Raw genomic sequence first — 20,362 nt, 5'->3', positions numbered from 1 at the left:
CCTTTCCCATTTGGAATTTACGAACAACGACAAGTCCCAGAATTCCAATAAAAAAAATCGGTATGGATGGCCTCACACATTGCCACGGGAAACTTAAGATCTCTGTGTCTCCTTCTTCCTGCCACATCAGAACATTTGAGCTTGGACTACAATGTTATCAGTGAGCTCAAACATACTTGATGAAAGCATTTTGATTTGCCTCCACCTGAAAATCAAAGGTTATGGTGGTATATTGTGATTTGGTCCTACCCACTCTCCCCAACCGTCTCCCCCAGCAGCCCTCCCCAGTCTCTAAAAAAAGGGCAAATGGAAAATAAAAGGAGTCAATTTAAATGTTTCAGGAAAGGTCACGGGAAATGCAAGGTTATAACATGTGGCCACTTAAAAAGCAGTCACAGAGAAAGTGTGTAGGCTTGGACAAACTAAGAATGGAAGGCACAGCACACAGAAAAAACATTTGCATTAAAGTATGTGGAAGTATTTACCTTTTGAAAGCTGCCACTGTGAAAATGTCCCAGTCAGCACAGTTACAACCCCAGTTACAAATAATTAGCTTTTGAAAATCGATATCATGGCTTTTCTTACCCATTGTCCATAAAACATTTGGACCAATTGCCAATGATGTTCATGAAATGAAGGTCATGCATGAATAAGACATTTTGATATTTCAATAGATAAAGCTTATTTTCTGAGACACAAATTGAAGGCTGCTTAATAAATACATGGTTACTCAATACAATGTAATAATGGTATGCAACTGGCACAGCTGGTTTAAAGCTGCTCATGAGCGATCACAAATCAGAACATGTTCTTGGTACCAAGACAACATGCCTGGAACAGCACATTTAAGGCATGGAATCTGCCATTCATAATAGTTAAATCCCATTACTTTACAGCTCCCATACGGTTTGGGTATGTCTGACCGAATTCAAACTGACTGTAAATCAATTCGGTCGGTGCCCAATTTAAACGCATATGCATTTAAAACGTTTTTTTTTTGTCCCCCACCTCCAATTTTAAGGAGGTGGGGGACACCCCGGCACTCCCAATATTGCTAAATACCAACCCTGGAGCGCGAGGGACACCCCCGCTCTCCAGGGTTGTTATGTAGCAATATATGCGACCAAATTGGCCCTAAGGCCAAATAACCCACATCATATTCGACCCAATTGGTCATTCGGTCAGTTTGCCACAGTCAGATAGGCTAATACCCTACCATACTGACCCATGTCAGGCGTGAGTAGTCTGAGAAAATCAGATAAAACGGTTGGCTTGATCAATGCTTGTTTTTAACAGGACGGCAGTGCAAGGAATAGATTTAAATCAGGGGGCTTAAGGCACACTTGATTAAGACATTTCTATAAAACCTGTAGCACATTTTACAGCTGCAATTAAGCCATTAACTCTGCAGACAGCTTAGAAATAATACTGATGGGCCAACATTGCTGCAACTGCTTGATAAAGATAGCTCAGAGATCCCAGGGGGATTTATTTGTAGTGGGTAGGTGCAGGCACTGGGTGGAGATGGCCATAGGAATTAGTGTGGCCATGGGCAGTCAATGGTTGAGTAAATAACCAAACACCTACAAGCTGTGTGTCATTCCTTACTTTCCATGTCCAACCTAGTTGTACTCCAATGCAATCATTTTGGCTTATAGATGCAGCTGTCTAATTTTACTGTGAGCTGTTTTTAGCTATCTAACCGGCTTCTCCATGTGCTCGCCCACAGAGTACTACCCGTGGGTCCTTCCCACACATACCGCGGCAATTCTTTTTATGCCCTGCTATACGAGTGAAGGGTGGATTTATGCACCTCTGCCACTTTTCTGAAGATCGTCTTGAATCCCGTTTTGCCTTAAGGCTTATGGTAAGCGCATCCCCGCAGCCATTAGGTCACATTTGTATGTACCACAAATGCTTAAATGTAGACTCCAACATCATAGTTTACTAGTATCATGTTTCACAGAAGTCTCTATTCGAGCTAGAACCACCAGACCATCCTTAGTGAGGAATGACGAATTACAATACCCAATTCAGTTTCGGCTTCACTGTTCCCTTTTCCATTTGCTCTCTACTTAGGCATACTCGATGGGCAATTAGGTTGCCCCTATCTAGCACCATCCTGAATCAATAGCCAGTTCAGGTGAACATATTGTTGATTTTTGAACATATGATCAAAAGACAAATGGACATTGACCTCATTGTCTTTTCTATTGCATGTAATAAGCCAGGCTACCAGTTGGTGCTTTGTGGATGCACCCTCAACCTTTCCTTTGCTTACAAGGTGTATGAAGTGTTTTCTGAGCACTTTTCAAGTGCCCTATGCAATTTACATTGTTTATCCATTAGTTGGATACACTTTGTTAGTACTCTTTGTTTTGTACTTTGCATTTACAGTGCCTAGCTTTTATGACAGACAGACCCTGATGAATTTCCTTGCACTTTTTTTTATGGAAAGAAACATGTTGGATGTATATTGTTGATAGCATGTGGATGAGTGAGTGAAGGTGAGAATGAATGGAGTGTTGTATGTAGTTTACATTGCGTATTTGCACAGCACATGACACTTTGACACCACAGACATTATAGAGCTGGCGATCTAAAGCCCATAAATCAAATTAAATTGCTGTCTGACACATTTTTGCACTGTTTCATTGTTGTTAAGCAGATACTCAAGTCGGATGACTACAGATTGTCATTTTATCATATCCGTACTGCTATGCCAAAGTCTACCGCAACCCTTTAACATTTGTGACCATTGTGTGGCTTTTTTTTGTACTTGAATAAAATTGTGTATTTTTTTATATATTTGAATTTGCTTCATAATTTAATGTACTAGAAGCATCTGCTCTTATGCATCACTGGTTCTGCTTTGGCAATTACTTGGTAACACTAGAGATTGTTGCCCTTCTAACCTTGTCTGTTTCTAAAGGTGATGTACCTTAATGAAGGTTGGTTAGAAGTGGAATCTCCACTCCCTCAACCTCTTTTGTTTGTTGGCAGCTGAAGCATCACCTTATAGACAAAACCCAATATAGGGAAGCAAAGGTTACCACAGCCTCAGGGAAAAAGGAGCATAAGGGTAGTTTGAGGCATAAGGGGCCCCAAAGAGTATAGTGTCTGCATCAAGTCAGTCCAGAAAATCACATCCTGTTGACATGCTTACTACCTCTAGAACAGTGGTCTGCAACCTTTAGCTCTCCAGATGTTTTGAGTATAGCTCCCATCAGCTCTAGCCAGCATTAGTCGCTGGTGAGGAATCATGTGAGCTGTAGTCCAAAACATCTGGAGAGCCGCAGAGACCTGCTATAGAACATCTTGAGCAAAACACCGACTCAAGGGGTGGTCAGCGATAATCACACAGGAATGCAACATTTTCTATTCATAAAGCTCCTTCTGTGGTGGGTTGGAATTGGCTAAAAGGTTTACTAACGCTGTACTTTTGCCCTGCAAGATGTCAATTTCTGGTTCTTTATGAAAATAAAAATCTAACAAAAAGTGAAGGTTTAACAGGATGTTCCATTGAGTTGACAAACTATTAAACAACCTTTGGACTTCTTTCGTAAGCTATATACAATGAAGTGAATTGGGCCCACAAACTCAAAATCTGTATTTAACTCTCTGTAATAGGCCAAACTCCCTCTGAGACTGACAACGTTTACTCACTATAGACCTTTATGCATATTCCTTAAAAATGATCTATGTGAACAGACCATTTTTTGAATATTTATATTGCCCTGTAGACTTGACTGTAATAAGCACTTCTTATGCATCATTCTTTGACTTACCAAAAAAATAAAACTCTCTCACCCTGAACAGTTTTTTCATATAGTCTTCTCACTCCAACCTTTTTAGTGGTATTTAGCAAACACATGATTAAATTATTTTATATCAAACCATGTCTGGACATCAAGTTTTTGTTAACTCGTGAGTGTTTTCATTTTTCTTGGCTTCACAGATAGCACCATAAGGATAAGGCTTTGAGCTTGGCCTAAAACCAATGAAGGAGGAGCCAATGGTAACCCATGGTGCCTAGAATTTAGATAGAAGTTAATAGAGAAGGGATTCAGAAAGTACAGTACGGTGTATCAAGTTTAAACCTGGCATTCCACTCTGCTGTGGGTGTCAAAGATGGGGATACACAGGCTTTTGCTGGAGTAAATGAAGCTGAGAAACCAAACATTTAAGATTCAATGTCATTAACAATCGAGTTTACCAATGGTAGCATCTCTATTTTCCTTCGACAAGTGACATTGCTTAATTAGAGAGAAGAGCTTAAATTCAATTTAGACAACCACCAAATTCAAGTGCACCTTATTACCACATACACACATTCAAATAGCTTGATTTTCATTTTTATTATAAAAAACAATGCACATTTTTAGTTCTATGACATATGAATACAGAGAAAACTAAAAATATTCACTTTTTTAGAAGTTTAAACATTTTCTATGTAGAAACACTAACATTCCCAAATTGGAATAACGTTAAATGTGAAACACATTATTTGATAATACTATATATATAAACTTTCACAGAGATCGCTAGGTTCTCTCTATGAGCCTTACTTTAATTACTGTACACTTTATTGTTGGCCATGGTTTCAGTTAATATATTGCTAAAATACAGCCAACGAGGCAATCAAGAATATCATAATTTAAATGGATTTTTGCATTAAAAAAAGGCAGTGAACATTACCACCTAACCAGGCCTTACGTTGTCTGGTAACTAAATACAGCAAGCGCACCCACACACTGATTGGTCAAAAATATCTAACGAAGCAAACCTATCAAGTCAAAACTCTAATTCAGAAGGTCTTTACGGTTTGCAAATATACTTTTTATTCCTCCATTGAGGCTGTCACTTTCTTATTTAGATTACACAAGCACAGCATCTTTTAAAATGAACAGTAAAATGTACAGCACAACCTTCTTTATAATTTGTATAAATTTACAGATGCCTATGTACAATCTCACTTGAGAATAAAAAAATAACTGTACATAAACTGGTTCACTACATACAAAACTCAACAAGAAAAATGTGTTTCTCTTGTCCACATCTCCCTCCTTATATTAATGTGCAAAAAATCCCTCTTCTTAAATAAAAAGGCACTTAAAAGGCGGGATGTCAGCTTCATTGTTTATTTTAGGTCTGCAGCGCAGAGTAAAGTGATTTCTGCTATATAGCTACTGATGGCTGGTGGGATGTCATTCGTGCTATTGGTTCTCCAATTTTGCAGCGTCGCAAGCACTCCTGTTGGATCACTTGCAGCTAAGTCACAAAGGGTATACACAGATGCCAACTGGACACCCCAAGGCATATCTGAAACATAGAAAAGATTGATGAATACACAATGTACTGAAACACTACATTTTTTGATGCAAATTCTTCTAGCTTTAAAATGCAACAATATTTATAGAAGAGATTATGAAAATACATTTTGCACAGTGACAAAAACGCCACTTCGTAACACTTTCTAATAAAACTGGGATCTCAAATATCAATGGGGGTAGGTAGATAAATTAAGGCAAAACAAGTATGGCAGAATTTATTTACCTTAGTTCCTGTTAAAAAAGGAACAAGTTACTTACCTATAACTGTTCTCCAGCTTGGGTTTGGCATGGATTCACATGCTCATGAATACTCCCTGTCAGGCCTGGAATCCTCAGTAAAAGAAAAACCAGTTTCACTTTCACTTACAAACTGTCTTTCTTCTATAAACCAATCACTGAGCTCTGGGTCATACTGCCCCCAGCCAATGACTGCCCTCTCCCTAAGCCCCTACTCTGGCAGCCATCATCAGATTTGGTAGCACAAAGTGGCAGTATGACCAAGAAGAGCAACAGAGGTGCATGAGTGAGGGTTCGCATGGGAATCCATGCCAGACCCATGCTGGAGAACAACAGTTACAGGTAAGTAACTTGTTCCTTTTCCACCATGGGGTCTAGCATGGATTCACATGCTCATGAATAAAGAATACATAGCAGTACATACATACACAACCACAGGAGGTGGCAAGGCTCAAAAGGAGCAATTACTCTTACCTTCGGAACAGGCTCACTTTCAAGCAAACAGGTTGGGCAGCACTGCTTGGCCGACCCTGGACTCTCTCTGGAATCCCTGTCCACGCAGTAGAATCTCGTGAAGGTGTGCATGGACCTGCACGTAGCAGCCCTGCAGATGTCCAGCAGGGTCACACCAGACAGGAATGCCGTTGTCGCAGTGATCGCTCTGGTGGAATGGGGGCTCTGATGGCTGGGCAGCAGTCGGTTTGCCAACCGGTGACAGCGAGTGATACAGCCGGAGAGCCACTTGGAGATGGAAGCCCTGGACAAAGTTGTGATGTCTTCCGGAAAAACTGTGTGTGCCACATAGAACTTCAGCGCTCAAGCCACATCCAGCGAGTGCAAAGTCCTTTCAGCCGGAGATGAAGGTGTCGGAAAAAACACAGGAAACACCAAAGGTTAGTTGAGATGTAATTCCGACGGGACCTTCGGCATGAAAGAGGGGTGCGCACCCCTACACCACCATTGTCTAGTGAAAAGTCAGATAAGGCTGCTTGCAGGACAGGGCTTGGATCTCGCCTACACTCCTGGCAGAGGTGATGGCCGTGGGAAAAGCTGTTTTCCACGAAAGGAACTTGAGAGGAGCTTGATGCATGAGTTCCCATGCCAGGGCAGGCGCCTTCACCGGCGGGAATGATCAATACAGTCCTTTGAGGAACTACTTCTGACTAGACGGTGTGACCAAAGAGAAGACCGTTCCGGAGAACTGTTGTAGCGGTAGATTGCCGCTAGATGCACTTTGATGAAGGTGTACGCAAGTTCCGCACTAGCCAACAATAACAAATTCGGAAGGATCTGAGAGGCCGTGGCTCTCAGAGGGTTGATCTTCTGCGACCGGCACCAAGTCGCGAACCACTTCCACTTGTGCCCATAACACTTAAGAGTCGATGATGCCCTGGTATGGACTGCCCTGCAGTCCGCCGGTAGCTCGTAACCACCAAACTCTAATGCTGCAGGAGCCAGGCCTTCAGGTTCAGCGATCCTGGGTCGTGGTGCAGGATTGCACCTCCTTCTCTGGCAAGCAGATCTGCGACCACTGGCAGCTTGACTGCAGGTGACGCCGACAGGCTGAGAAGGTCCGGGTACCAAATTTGTTTCGGCCACGATGGGGCGACGAGGATCATCCTGCACCGGCACCATAGAGGCAATAGCGGGAACACGTACAGGAACTGGCCTTCCCATTGGAAGGAAAACGTGTCCCCACAAGCTCCCCGGCTGGTGCAACCTGCTAGCGAACCTCTGGCACTTGGTGTTTGTCGCTGTCACAAACAGATCGATCTGGGGTCTGCCCCACCTCAGGAAGAGATTGTCCACTTGATCCTGCTGAAGCTCCCACTCGTGGCAAGAACGCAGCTCCCTGCTGAGAGAGTCAGTGACTGTGTTCTTGACTCCCGTCAGGTGAAAAGGAATGAGAAACATCCCCTGGGTGCCGGCCCAGTGCCACTAGTCCTGTGCCTCACTGGGGAGAATGGGGGATCTGGTGCCCTCCTGCTTCCTGATGTAGAACATCGTAGCGGTATTGTCCGTGAAGACCCTCACCACTTTGCCCTTGAAGGACGGAAGGAACAACTTGAGGGCCCAGAACACTGCTCGCAGTTACAGGACATTGATGTCGAGATCCCTCTCCTCCGGTAGCCACAGGCCTCTGATGTGGAGATATCTGGTGTGGGCTCCCCAGCCCTCCAGGGAAGCATCAGTGGTGACCGTCTCCTGGTACGGGGGGCTCTGGAAATCTGTGCACCCAGCGATGTTGGAGCGTACGCCCCAGCACCTTATCACCCGACGGAACTCCTCGTTGAAAACAATCCTGTCCGTGAAGCTTCCGGACACCTGGCATCCAGGAATTCCTGGAAGGGTCGCATCCGCGACCTGCAAAGCCTGATCAGGTAGACACAACGACATCATGCCGAGCAATGACTTGATGGCTCGCACTGTGGTGATCTTCAGTGCCAATAGCCGTTGTACCTTGTCCAAAATGGCAGTGATCCTTTCTTCTGAGGGGGTCACCAGGCAGGAGACCTTTTTGAGCCTGGCCCTCAGGAACAGAGCGTCCTGTGATGGAATCAAGCAGGACTTCGGATAATTCACTGAGAATCCCAGATCCGCCAGCAGCCTGATGGTCCTGTCCGTGTGGTCGACAGCGATTTTCCTTGACTTGGGCCAGATGAGCCAGTCGTCGAGGTACAGGTACACATGTATCCCTTGCAGACGTAGATGGGCCGCCACTGGTGCCAGGAACTTCGTAAACACCCTGGGTGCCGACTTCAGTCTGAAGGGAAGGGCATTGAATTGGTAATGCTTTCCCTGTACGACGAAGCACATGAACTGCTGATGTGAATGGGCACGTGGAAGTAGGCGTCCTCCAGATCCAGCGACGTTAGGAAGTCCCCTTCCTCTAGTTGGCCAAGCACGTGTTGCAACGTGACCATCCTGAATTTTTGGGACTTGAGGAACTTTAGTCAGAAGTCGAGAATGGTCCACAAGCCCCCGGTCGTCTTTTTTACCAAGCAGTATCTGGAGTAACTCTAGAGCCCGGGAGTCGCTTTGGAATGTGCTCCATCGCTCCTTTTCTTGGCCCGTACCTCCCGCAGGAGCTGAGGGATGTGCTGCTCCTGACGGGCCACGAGTGGTGCCCGCGGACACTTCTGCTGGAACACTTAGAGTGTGTCCGAGAGCGTCCAGCACCCATCGGTCGATGGATATCTTCCACTTGCTGATGAAGCCCGCCAGCCGGCCTCCCACCGGGGTGCATGGGTGGGGGCCCAACATCCTGGCCGATACAGTCCTGCTTTGGGGCCTGCATGCCGCCTTGGGAGCGACGACGGCAGCCACCTCTGAAAGTCTTGGAACAACCCCTGTAGGCCTCCTGGGCTGTGGAATGGTGGGTTGACGATAAGAGGACAATCAGCTGCTGAAACCCTTTGACGATCTTCCGGATTTGCCTCCCGAGGCACAAAAGGAAGGGCGGTGTTGCTGAAGCATGCCTAGGGCCCGGGCCGTCTGTCAGTCTTGATGGCTTGCAGTGAGTCATCGACAGCCTTCCCAAAGAGATTGTCCTTGTCCAACAGCATGTTCAGGACCCTCGTCTGAACTTCCTGCAGAAAGTTGGTGGCTTCCAAGTAGAAACGAAGATGGAGGCAGACCCCGTTCCCCATCTGACAGAACCCTGTGTCCAGGATGTCGAGGGCCACGGTGATCGAATAGTCTGATGCCACTTCGCCCTCCTGGAGGATCGCCAGCGCCTCAACCCGCTTGTCGTAGGGGAGGAATTCCAGCAACGGGGCATCTTGTACCAGAGCTCCCTGTCGTAGCTGGCCAGGATCGCAAGCACATTTGCTGCCTTGACCATCATTGCCACCGAGTATATCACCTTTTGGCCCATTGCGCCCAACTTCTTCCCCTCGCTGTCCGGGGGAAGAGGCCGACGATGATGAATTTGAGGACGACTTCCTTGCAGCCGCCGAGACAACCGAGTTTGGAGAGGCTGCAATCGCAGGCACTTGGGTGCGAACTCCGGCACCAGGTACTTCTCCAGCCGGTCTCTTCACCGGGGCTGAGGCGGGATTCTTCATCAGCGCCAGGCCCTCATCCCAAATGTTGTCTAGGAGAGGCACTGCCATAATGGTCTTCCTGTTTGCCTCTTGGTCTTCTGGCATCAGCTGGAAGAGCCTTGACACGCGGGTAACCATGGAGTGGAATGATCGCCCTTCATCTGGTGGAGATGCTCTCGGTGGCTGGGACATACCGCCGTCCTCGTCCATATCTGGCGTCGCCGTATCCCTAGGGCGGTGGGTATGTGAGGCAGCTGATGAAGCAGCGTGGGGTGCTGCTTCCTCTTCTTCGCCAGCAGTCGGCCGAGTGGCACCGGGGTTGGGGGCGCCGTCTGCATCCTCTTCTGTATCTCTGACACCAACATGTGGAGAGTGGACAGGATGTCCAGCAACATGTCTCTGGCTGGTGCAGAGGGAGTAGGCTTGCTGGGCCCAGCGCCTACGTCTTCATCATCGACCCCCTCGACGATTTCACTGTGTCCTCCTCAGCATTTCCGTCGTCATCGTTCCACATGTCCTCCATGACCGTGTGAACTGACTCCATGTCCTCGTCGTCCGAACGAAGAAATATGTGCGCTTTGGAGCACAGTAGAGGCCTTCACTCCCCCCTCCCCCGACCCCCCCTTTGCATCCTAAAGGGTCAGAGCCGGGCTGGCATCTTCTCTGGTGTTTTCACCACTGGCTTGGCTCAAGACTCCCACCTGGGAGGAAGGGCCACTCTGGGCGTAGCCGTGTTCCCCTGGACCGGGTTAGCCCATTTCACCTTCGAGAGGGCGGCCGCCACCATCTCGATCGACAAGGACGACTTCTCATGGACCATCTGGGCCTTCAGGGGCAGGTCGGTCACCCTACTCTGTGCCTTGGCCTTCTCCAGTATCTCCCGCAGCTTCCCGGGTTAAACGACTTCCTCTTCGAGGAGGCGGTGCAGCGATGGCTTGAGATATGATATGGCATTTATAACGCGCCTATACACAAGTGTTTCAAGGATGCAGATGGTGATATTGATCGCGCCCTGCTCGTCGCCGAACCTGCTTGCACAGCGACCCCGACGTAAAAGCAATCGCAGTGCTTGGCCTTGTTTTGGGCCCCCACGGACGGAGTGCCCTCAAAGGACTTAGAAGCCTGCTCCTCGGACAGGCCGGTCCTGGGTGAGGCATGCCCCTGCTTGCCACACGGGGTAGAGGCCTTGGCGTTGAGCCACGCTGCCAATCCGCTGTGCCGATCCTTCATGGTGCGTTTGGTGAATCCCAGGTAAATTTCGCAATCCGCCTCCTTGTGATCCGGATGGAGACAGTCACTGGGAGTGTTTGTCTTCCACAAACACATTCCTCAATCTGCAGCTGGAGCAGAGCTTGAAGAGAGAACCTCTGTCGTCGCCCTCCTCTGACATGGTCTGGCGTGCGGTGAAGGCCCAATGGCCTTCTGGAATCTTTGATGAAAACTTAACGATTCTTGCCCTTGAGGTGCGACAAAAGACTCTGACAAATGGATCCCCGCTTGCCGGTCAAAAGAACAAAAGAGTACACGGGCTCCATTTGACAAAAATGTGTCATTTTTTACTGAAAAAGTCAAAAACGCAGAAAAGCTCTCGGAGCAAAACACAAGGACTCCCAACACTTGAACGTGCAGTAAAAATCTGAAGATCTCTGCCAGAGCAGGGGCTTAGGGAGAGGGCAGTCATTGGCTGGGGGCAGTATGAACCAGAGATCAGTGATTGGTTTAAAGGAGAGAGACAGTTTGTAAGTGAAACTGTTTTTTCTTTTACCGAGGATTCCCAGCCTGACGGGGAATATTCATGAGCATGTGAATCTATGCCAGAACCGATGCTGCAGAACTAAAATGTATATGTCCGCTGAATAAAGATTTCTAGTAAGTAACATGTTACTCACCATAATGAAGCTTTACCGACATTGGATGTCCAGCCTTCGTGACTGATGGAATCGAAGCAAGTACTTCGCACTAAAATGAGGACAGAAACACACATGTGGCCCATTTGGCAGTTCGGTTGAGCACAACCAGACAACGGCTGAGAAGATTGACTTGTTTTTCTATGGCACACAAGAGAGGTGTAGGCCAAACACATGGAGCAGATGGGATGGTGGGCAGGTTGTATGATAGACGGGGGGACTCAAAATCAATAGTACATGTTGCATAACAGAAGGATGTCTCCAGCATTGGTATCTTTCATAGATACACATGCTTGAATATTCCCCTTCGTCAGACTGGGAATCCTCTATAAATAATAAACATAATAAAATAAAACTTCTTCCTTAGGAAGAAAATCTACACCCATAGAGCCCCATAAGGCCTGTTAAGTCCCTTAAGCTCCTTTGGTCCTTTTAGGCCCCAACCAATAAGGGGGCACGGCTTAGGCTCCACCCCAGTCAGCCCTATTCAGATTTTGTACCGTGAAGGCTAGTAACTGATGACTAATTGGAGAGGGAGCAGCCTCTCCCCAGTGGAGGAGGGCAGGCGCATGTGAATCTATGAACAACAACAATGCTGGAGAAATCCAGTAACAGGTAAGTAAGACTTCTCCAGCATTGGATCTTTCATAGATTCACGTGCTTGAATAGAATACCAAGCTGTAGCGTACAAAGTAAGGCTACCAGAAAATACATGCAATGGGACAGTGGGAACAAACAAGAGTAAAAGTTAAGGAACAGAAGGCTGCTCCTACCTTAAGTGAATAAGTGCTGAAGTACTGCTTATCCTACCGCTGATTCCCTTCTGCTGTCTTCTTCCAAGCAGTAATGCTGGGCAAACGTGTGGAGAGTGCTCCAGGTGGCTTCAAAGACACTCCTGCCTAGAACGTAGCTGAGGCTGCTCTCGCTCTGGTGGAGTGTGCCTTGGACATGGCTGGCAAAGGGTTATTTCTGATTTTGTGACAGTGAGTAATGCAGCTGGAGACCCAACATGCCAGACTTTGTTTTGATGTGCATTGACCCTTGGTTCGTCCTGCAAAGGCGATAGAAAAATATAGTTGAAGTCCTGAAATCTTTTGTTCTTTCAATGTAGAACTTAAGTATCCTCACCACATCTAGTGAATGTAGCGTCCGTTCCACTGCAGTTGTGTGGTTGCCAAAGAAAGTGGACAAAACAATTCTTTCTGCTAAAATATTCAGATATGACCTTTGGAATGAATTTAGGTTGAGGCTGAGGAATGACCCTGTCCCTGTGAAAATGTGTGAACGTTGGTTCGGTGGACAGTGCTTGTAGTTCCCCAATGTGCCTGGCTGAGCTAATAGCCACCAAGAAGGCTGGTTTCCACAATAAGAACTGGCACACCTGGGAATTGGTTCATAGGGCGCTCTCATTAGCGTGACTAAGACTGTGTTAAAACTGAAGGCAGGAGCAATTTTCCATTGTCTGGGAAAAGAAGGCACAAGCCCTTTAATGAAACGTTGACCGCCGGGTGTGCCACTAGAGAGAGTTGATCAGGCCTGGTGGTATAAGCAGAGATGGACCTTGATGGAAGAAATTGCCAAACTGCTCCTTGTTAGATGTAGAAGGTAAGCAAAAATGTGTTCTGCAGATGCCAAGAGGGGATCTGTGCCAGCTTCTGAACACCAGGATCTGAACAGTTTCCATTTTTTAGTATATTTCCGTCTGGTGTACGGAGCCCTGCCGGCTCTCAGTATGCCCAAGCATTCGGGATCTAGAACCATGTCGCAGAATTTTCGATGCTGAGGAGCCAGCCCTGGACGGATAAGCTCGCTGGGTTGTGGTGAAGTAGCTCGCCCCTGTGCTTTGACCACAGGTGCGGGTGAGGTTTGGGGGCAAGGTGGCTTCTCCAGTCCTAGTTGAAGGAGTGCAATGTCCCAAATCTGGCGTGCCCACATTGGTGCCATCAATATCATTGTGCAGGGTTGATCGTTCATCCTGCACAGCACCTGCGGGACTAAAGGTGTTGGAGGGAACCCGTAAAGGAATTTCCCCCTTCATTGTATGGTGAATGCGTGCCCTAGGGAGTATCTCTCCGGGTACCTGGAAGCAAACTGATTGCACTTGTTTACGTGGATTGCAAACATGTCTATGCTGTGTTTTAACCACTTGAGGTATATGTTCAGGTTGTGGTCGTTGATTTCCCATTCGTAGGATTGAAGGAATTGCCGGCTGAGTTTGTCTGCCAACACATTGTCCTTGCCGGGGAGATGTTCTGCCCTCATGTGCATCTTATGGTGCATTGCCCAGTTCCAGAGTTGTTGAGCCTCCATCGAGAGGATGTTGGACCTGGTGCTGCCCTGTTTGTGTAGTGCATTGACGTAGTGTTGTCCGTCTGCACGGTCACCATTTGTCTGAATGGCCCCAAATTCCAGCCCATTTTTGTGCAGATTTGATTCTGCTGATGACGATATCCCGCTGGTTTGTAGATTGCCCAGATTGGGCCCCCCCAGCCCAAGAGCGAAGCGTCCGTTCTCTTAGAGTAGAGTGGACATGGGTAGCTGGAAGGGTAACCCCAGTAGAACATTTGATTGTTTGGCCCACCATTTGAGGGCCTTGTGGACATTTGGACTGAGATGCACAATGTCCTCCCACGATCCGCTCTGTTGAACCCGTTGGCTGCCCAGCTCCTCCTGAAGCGGTCTCACCTTCAGTCTGCAATTTGGTACGAGGAAAATACAGGACGACATCATGCCCAGAAGGGACTTGTATTGTCTGACAGTGGAGCTTGTTCTCCCTTTAAACCATAAAATGAGATTTTGCATTGTGGCCACTCTGTCCGGAGAGGGATGAATGCTGGGAACTAGAGTGTCCAGATCTGCTCCTAGAAAGATTGCGGTCTGTGTGGGCAGCGGCGATGGTTTTTCCTCGTTGACCGAGAACCCGTGTCTTGGAATAGGGTGGTTGTTCTTCCCATTGCCTCCAACGCTGTTTCCAGGGGGCTTACTTTCACTAGTCAGTCGTCTAGGTATGGAAAAACCTGTACCCCAGAGCGCCCGAGTTGATTCGGCCACTGGGGCCAGATATTTCGTAAACACCCTTTCTTGGTGGGGACTTAAGCCCGAAACGAAACACTTTGAACTGGAAATGTTGGTCACCAACAGTGAACCGGAGGTACTGTTTTTGGGATGGATGGGTATATGGAAGTAGGCGTCCTCCAAGTCTAGGGTAGCAAGGAAATCGCCCTTCTTGAGCCATGGAAGGACACACTGAAGAGATGTCATCTTTAATTTTAGATGACAAAGAAACTTCTTGAGGGCCCGTAGATCTAGTATTGGGTGCCACTGAGCATTTTTCTTTTTGACTAGAAAAAAGTGGGAATAGAATCCCTTCACCGTTGTAGAGGTGGTACCCGCTCTATGGCAGCCTTTAGCAAAAGCTTGGCGGCTTCTACCCTTGGCTGTAGCAGTGGGCGAGGTGGTGGTTGTTAAAGCCAGTCTATGGTAGGTCCCCCTTTTATTACCTGAAGCACCCATTTGTCTGATGATATGGTGTACCAATGATAGATGTGCAGGGAGGCGCCTCCTCCCAGTGGGGTGTGATGTGGAAGGCACGCCGTGTACAAGTCAGTTCTTCTTGGTCTGGTTCCTCCCCTGGATTGAACCCCTTTTGCCAAGTTGGTTCTGGCACCTGGTGGAACCTTGTTGGTATCCACCTCTCGATTGGAATGCGGTTGAAGAGGACGCTTGACTCTTGAACGACCTGCTGTATGACCGGTACTTGGAGCTGGCACCTCGAAAGGAACGAAAAAGACGGCAGTCCTTGTCCTTTAAAGAGCTAATCGTCCTAGGGGTGTCTATGTCGGCTTTGATGCCATTCAAATGATCATCTATTTTCTAGCCAAATAGGTCTTGCCCATCAAATGGCATATCTAGGATCTGAGCTAGTACCTCTGGCCTGAAACTTGTTGCCTACTACATCCAGGCTTGGCATCTCAATACTGTGCTGTGTGCCATCTGTCTGAAACAACAGTGGGAAGTGGCCACAGAGATGTCGATGTGGTCCGAGACCTCTTCCATGTCTGTGATAATGGCTTTGGCCTCTTCTTGAAACTCCTCTCAGAGGTGTTTAGTGAGACGGGACATACAGAGCCATAATTCTCTACCCAGCCTTGCAATCATGGCCATGGCGTTACTGGCCTGCACCGTCAAGGATGCTGCCGTTGACAGCTTATGCCCCATCGCTTCTAGTCTATGTCCCTCATTATCGGGCGAAGCTGTGAGAGGAGAGGCTGGGTTTTGCAGTCTTTTTCTTGCCGCCACTGTGTTGACAGTCCGGTTTAGGATGGCCTCAGACATAATAGAGCAGAGTTCGGGGCTTTGTACGTTTTCTCCGGTCTAGCTACCAGAACCAGAGTAGAAAGAGGAGTGGCCAGGATTTTATCACCTGCGTTCCAAATAGTCTTTAGTATTGGTACCCTTGTGATCGTGCAGCGTATTTTGTCTGTGCTCATAGAGGACTGATGCTTTCTCCTCTGTGGTGACTTGTATTTTGAAGATCTCTGCTGACTTTGCCATGAAGGAGTGAAAAGATACAATATCGTCAGTGTCTGAGGTGTCCTGAGGCAGTTTATCCTCTTACGGCTTGTCTTCATGACCTCTGGGGTCGGAAAACTCCCTAAATGGATCATCAGGTTCCCCCGGAGTCGTCTACGATGTTGCCCGGACATTGAAGCTGTAGCAATTGAATGCACATTACACGCTTTGGATCTTTGAGGTGAAAACCTTGGAGGAGATGTAGAGCATCATCTTTTGTGAGACCTGGGTGATCCGCCATAGTGTGAGCATGTGCTAATTCCCTCTACCTTAGAGACCCCCAGCAACTTTGCTGGATTTTGAGGACTTTTTTTTAACCTGGAGAGAGTGAGACCCTTTTTCCCCACTCTCTCATGTATTTTAATGTGATTTTGTACACTGCGTTTCTTTTGGTTGGGGAGTCTGACAAACTCCATAGGCATCATCTTTTACATTGTGTCACACAGCACCTTCAGTGCAGTGACACAGGGAAGTCGTTCACATTTCCAAAGGTTTAAATACCTTCTCTGGGATAAACTAATGTTTCCCAGAGCAGTAAAGTGAAATTGACTTTACTTACATATGTAACTTTCTAGACCCAGCACACACTACCTTACAATAGGATGCTGAAGGGGTTACCTAGTATCCCCTTTGTCTAGCTTCTCATGTAACATATTAATGTTAGCCTTTCCTCGATGAATGGCTGGTGGCAGTGGTTTACTTTTTACTACCATTATGGGATTTTACCGCGGGCTGCGTTAGCAGCCACGGTGTCAGAATTCTCGTTCTGTTGCCCTCGTAGTGTAGAAGACAAATTCTTCCCACTAATGTACCCCTCTGAATGTGTAAATATTCATGCAGAGGTGTCAATTCATTGAAAGATTGGAAGAGTGGACCCCAGTGACAGCCCAATGGCTGTAAAGGAAGGCAAGGTACAATTAGGATTTGACTCAAGAAATGACTGGTATACAATATCAAAACTAAGCTACACTGACTTGTGCCAAAACAAGAGAAGGGCTATTGTAGGGCAGGAATTCAAGAGGGTACGGGAGCGAACAATACCAGTAAACAGCCCGTAAAACACGCAGTATGGTAAGTATGGCAGAATAGAGAAAAACAGAAGAAAAAACACACAAAAGAAAGGACCAGGTGCCTTACCGTATTGAGTTCTAATGAGTTTGCCGATTAGAGTCTTGACAGCAAAGGTGCAATGTCCCAATTCCTGATCCGACGGCACGAGGACGCCTAAAAGGCAGACACACATAGGAAGTCTCTAGTCCATGTGTCTGTGCCGTGATGCGACAATAAGCAGCGTCTAGAGTTCCCACAAATGAGTAGTCGGAGGAAGGTGTGCAACGTCAAAAAAAAGTAGCTGTTGATCCGGTATGCTGGGCTGGGATCTGTTTCCACAGGTTGCGCAGCGCGGGGGACAAATGATATCCAAGCAGCCGTCCCGTGAGGTAAACAGTTTATATACACGAGGCAAACAGTGCTAAAGCAATCCAGTAGACGGTCCTGGTTAGAATGTGGCGTGCGATCTGGGTACAGAGGTAGTGGCAAAACAATCCAGGTAACGTTCCGAGTCGAGAGGTGGCAAGCAATCAAGGTACAAAATCACAAAAATCAGAGCAGGTCCAGTAAGAATGCAGAGTCAGAGAGATCGCCGGAGCAGACAAGGACTAGACAAGAGCAAAGCCAAAACACAAGAAAAAGGGTCCTAGTCAGAGAAACAAGACGAAATACTTTACAAAATAAATTCAGAAACAGAGAGCCCAAGCAGGAGGGGCTTGATAAACGCTAGGTCACATGACCCCAACCTCTGTCTCCCTCACGGAAGAAGCATCCTACGTCGATAGAGTGCGCCGGCGTTTCCATGTTAACTTCCAGCTGCCATGAAACGGAGGGTTCATGATGTTGGATCTCACATTGGAACACATTGTTCTTTGTCGGTGTGTTTCTACATGACAGTGTCAGCCCCAGTCTGCCTTTTGTATCTGGGTAAGAGGCGTCTCCCCACCTTGAATCCTGACACATGGTAAAGCACCCATGGGTGCCATTTTTGCCAATATGGCCACATTTCTTTGTGGAAAGGTCCTTCTTGAGATGTACGCGGTGTGCCGAGTTTGGTCCCTTTGTTCGCTTTGCCTTTGGCAGGATTCACGAGTGAAGCCCGCCTCTGGCTTCAGGGTGTCTGGGGTGAGCGGGAAGTAAGCAAGGTGCCCGAAACTCCCTGTGCTTAGTCTCCTAGGAGACCCGAATGCACTCTGTAGTGATTGGCTGGCTGACTGACTGACTGACTCTCCGGCAAGGACTGCCACCCTGCTGGGTGACTGACAGCTAGGTTGGAATGAACGGGAGAGAACTGAATAAAAGGCAAGGCTTTTGGCCTGAAAGGCAGATTCGACCACTGGACGAAGGAACCAAAGAAGAACTTGAAGAGGACGCCAGCTGCAACTCCTGGACTGTTGGTTTGCCCGGTGAAGCCCTGCTGCTGTGCTGAAACTCTAAATTCATATCGACAGAGAAGCACCTGCAAGGACGACTTCTCCACTTGAGTTGGTGGGACCAATCAACTCCAAAGTAAGCCACCACGACATTCTCTCAGAGCTGGTTGAATTTCCACAGAGTTGCTTCTGGAAACCGAAACGCCAGGGAGAGGAACACCAGATTGTGTGTGGTGACCGACCCATTGCAGTGCAGGAGTCCCCATAAATCCTCCCTCTTGTCCCTGAGGCTGAGGAACAGTGAGATCTGCAGTCATATGCTGCACTTATTATTCAATACAAAGGTACTGTAAAAGTCTGAGAGAACTTACCTCTTAATGTAGAGTTGCTTGCATCTTCTACTACTCACAAGTCACATTGATTCTTCTTTTTCATCAAAGACTTCTAAAACATTGTGCAAAGACTTTTCTTACTTACCTGCAAAGACGTGCTTCAGCTCATATAGACTTTTGCCCATCGACTTTGGCTTAGTCTTTTCCACTGAAAGACTCTTATTGGGGGATCTGAAAATATTTGCCTGCTTAAGAATATTTGTGTTATCTTGTATGTTCTAATAACCTTTTTATTTGACTTACTCTTAAGTGATTCTAAATGCAACAGTGATATATTAATGTCCCCAACACCCTAGCTATTGAAGTCCCTTGAGGGTGTAGGTTGTGTTCGCGGGCCATCCCAAAAGGGTACTTACTGATTTAGAGATATTAAGAGTGTGTATTTTATTAAGTATATTTGAGTGTTACTGTTATATTGCTCCCTTCTAAAGAAGGCTTAATCTAACTGGCTGATACATTAATAATTGTTTATTCAAGAAACCTTGTGTGTAAGAGTTTATTTGAATACTTGTCACTGTGAATCTCTGTGTAACTCCCCTAGAGCTCACATTGACCCCTCTTGAGATAAGCCTTACTGCTCAATCATGCTACCAACCTGTGTAGTACAAACTTATACCAAAGGTTGGGTTCCTATTGCCAAGAGGTCAGGGTTGTTGTAGTACACTCAAAGGGTACTGCATACAATCTTGCCTAACAGAGTAGATGGGCAGAGCCTTCTTTTTTCAGACCTGGGTCGCCATATCTTGAGAATAGTGAAGATCGCTGAGGTGGCGGTGATAGATGTGGAGTACGATCTGTAGGAGACCTGCTTCCAGTGCGGTGCACCAATGATGTGCTTCACGAAGGTTTGCTTACAAGAGCCTTGCCCTTTGTCTCCTTTGCAATTTGTCCATAATTCTGCACATCGACTGCAGTAAAGTAGGGTCGAAAGGGTCTGCCACGTCTTCCATTACCGGTTGCCAGTGTGGACTAGCTGCTGTTCCTCCCCCTTTGAGAACTCATCCTGCAGTATGTTGTCAGGCAGTTCGTTCATTAGGGTGATAGCACCTTCTAACCCATCTATCTGTGGTGTATGCACGGTTGCAGCTTCCTCTGGCTGTGGATGACGTCTGGCAGTGTTGGATGAATCGACAATGTTTTGCCCTGCTCTTGGCGAGTCGTTGACATTTCCCATAGACGATGACTGGTCCTTCGATGACTAATGTTTGGATGTCGATGGGTCCTTCGCCAACAAGTGCTTCGTCAACGAGTGCTTTTCGCCAGTGGCCTTTTTTGACGGTTCTTTTGTCGACTGTTTTGGTCAACAACGTGGTTGGTTTGATGGTGGGCGAAGGTTCATCCATCGACGACGGGACAGTTTTAGTGCACAGCAAGGTTAGTTTAGTCATGGACAGCCGTTTCGCCGACGAAGGGGAACAAATTGATTAACTTTTATCTTTGTGTGGTTCTCCT

At 47.0% G+C, this 20,362-nt stretch overlaps 1 protein-coding gene across 1 annotated transcript in view; it reads right to left on the bottom strand.

Moving 5' to 3' along the window:
- Positions 1–4,339: 4,339 nt before the first annotated feature.
- ICE1 (interactor of little elongation complex ELL subunit 1) overlaps positions 4,340–20,362 on the bottom strand; it is a 740,954-nt gene continuing 724,931 nt past the window's right edge. Inside the window, exon 19 of the mRNA XM_069613713.1 lies at positions 4,340–5,322. Coding sequence (XP_069469814.1) covers positions 5,141–5,322 — 182 coding nt within the window. The 3' untranslated portion in view covers positions 4,340–5,140. The remainder of the gene's footprint in view (positions 5,323–20,362) is intronic.

The sequence above is a fragment of the Ambystoma mexicanum genome, chromosome 5p (assembly GCF_040938575.1).
Source record: "Ambystoma mexicanum isolate Mex_15411 chromosome 5p, UKY_AmexF1_1, whole genome shotgun sequence".
NCBI lineage: Eukaryota > Metazoa > Chordata > Amphibia > Caudata > Ambystomatidae > Ambystoma > Ambystoma mexicanum.
The sequence above is the reverse complement of the archived record's forward strand: the minus strand, read 5'-3'. Positions and strand labels throughout refer to the sequence as shown.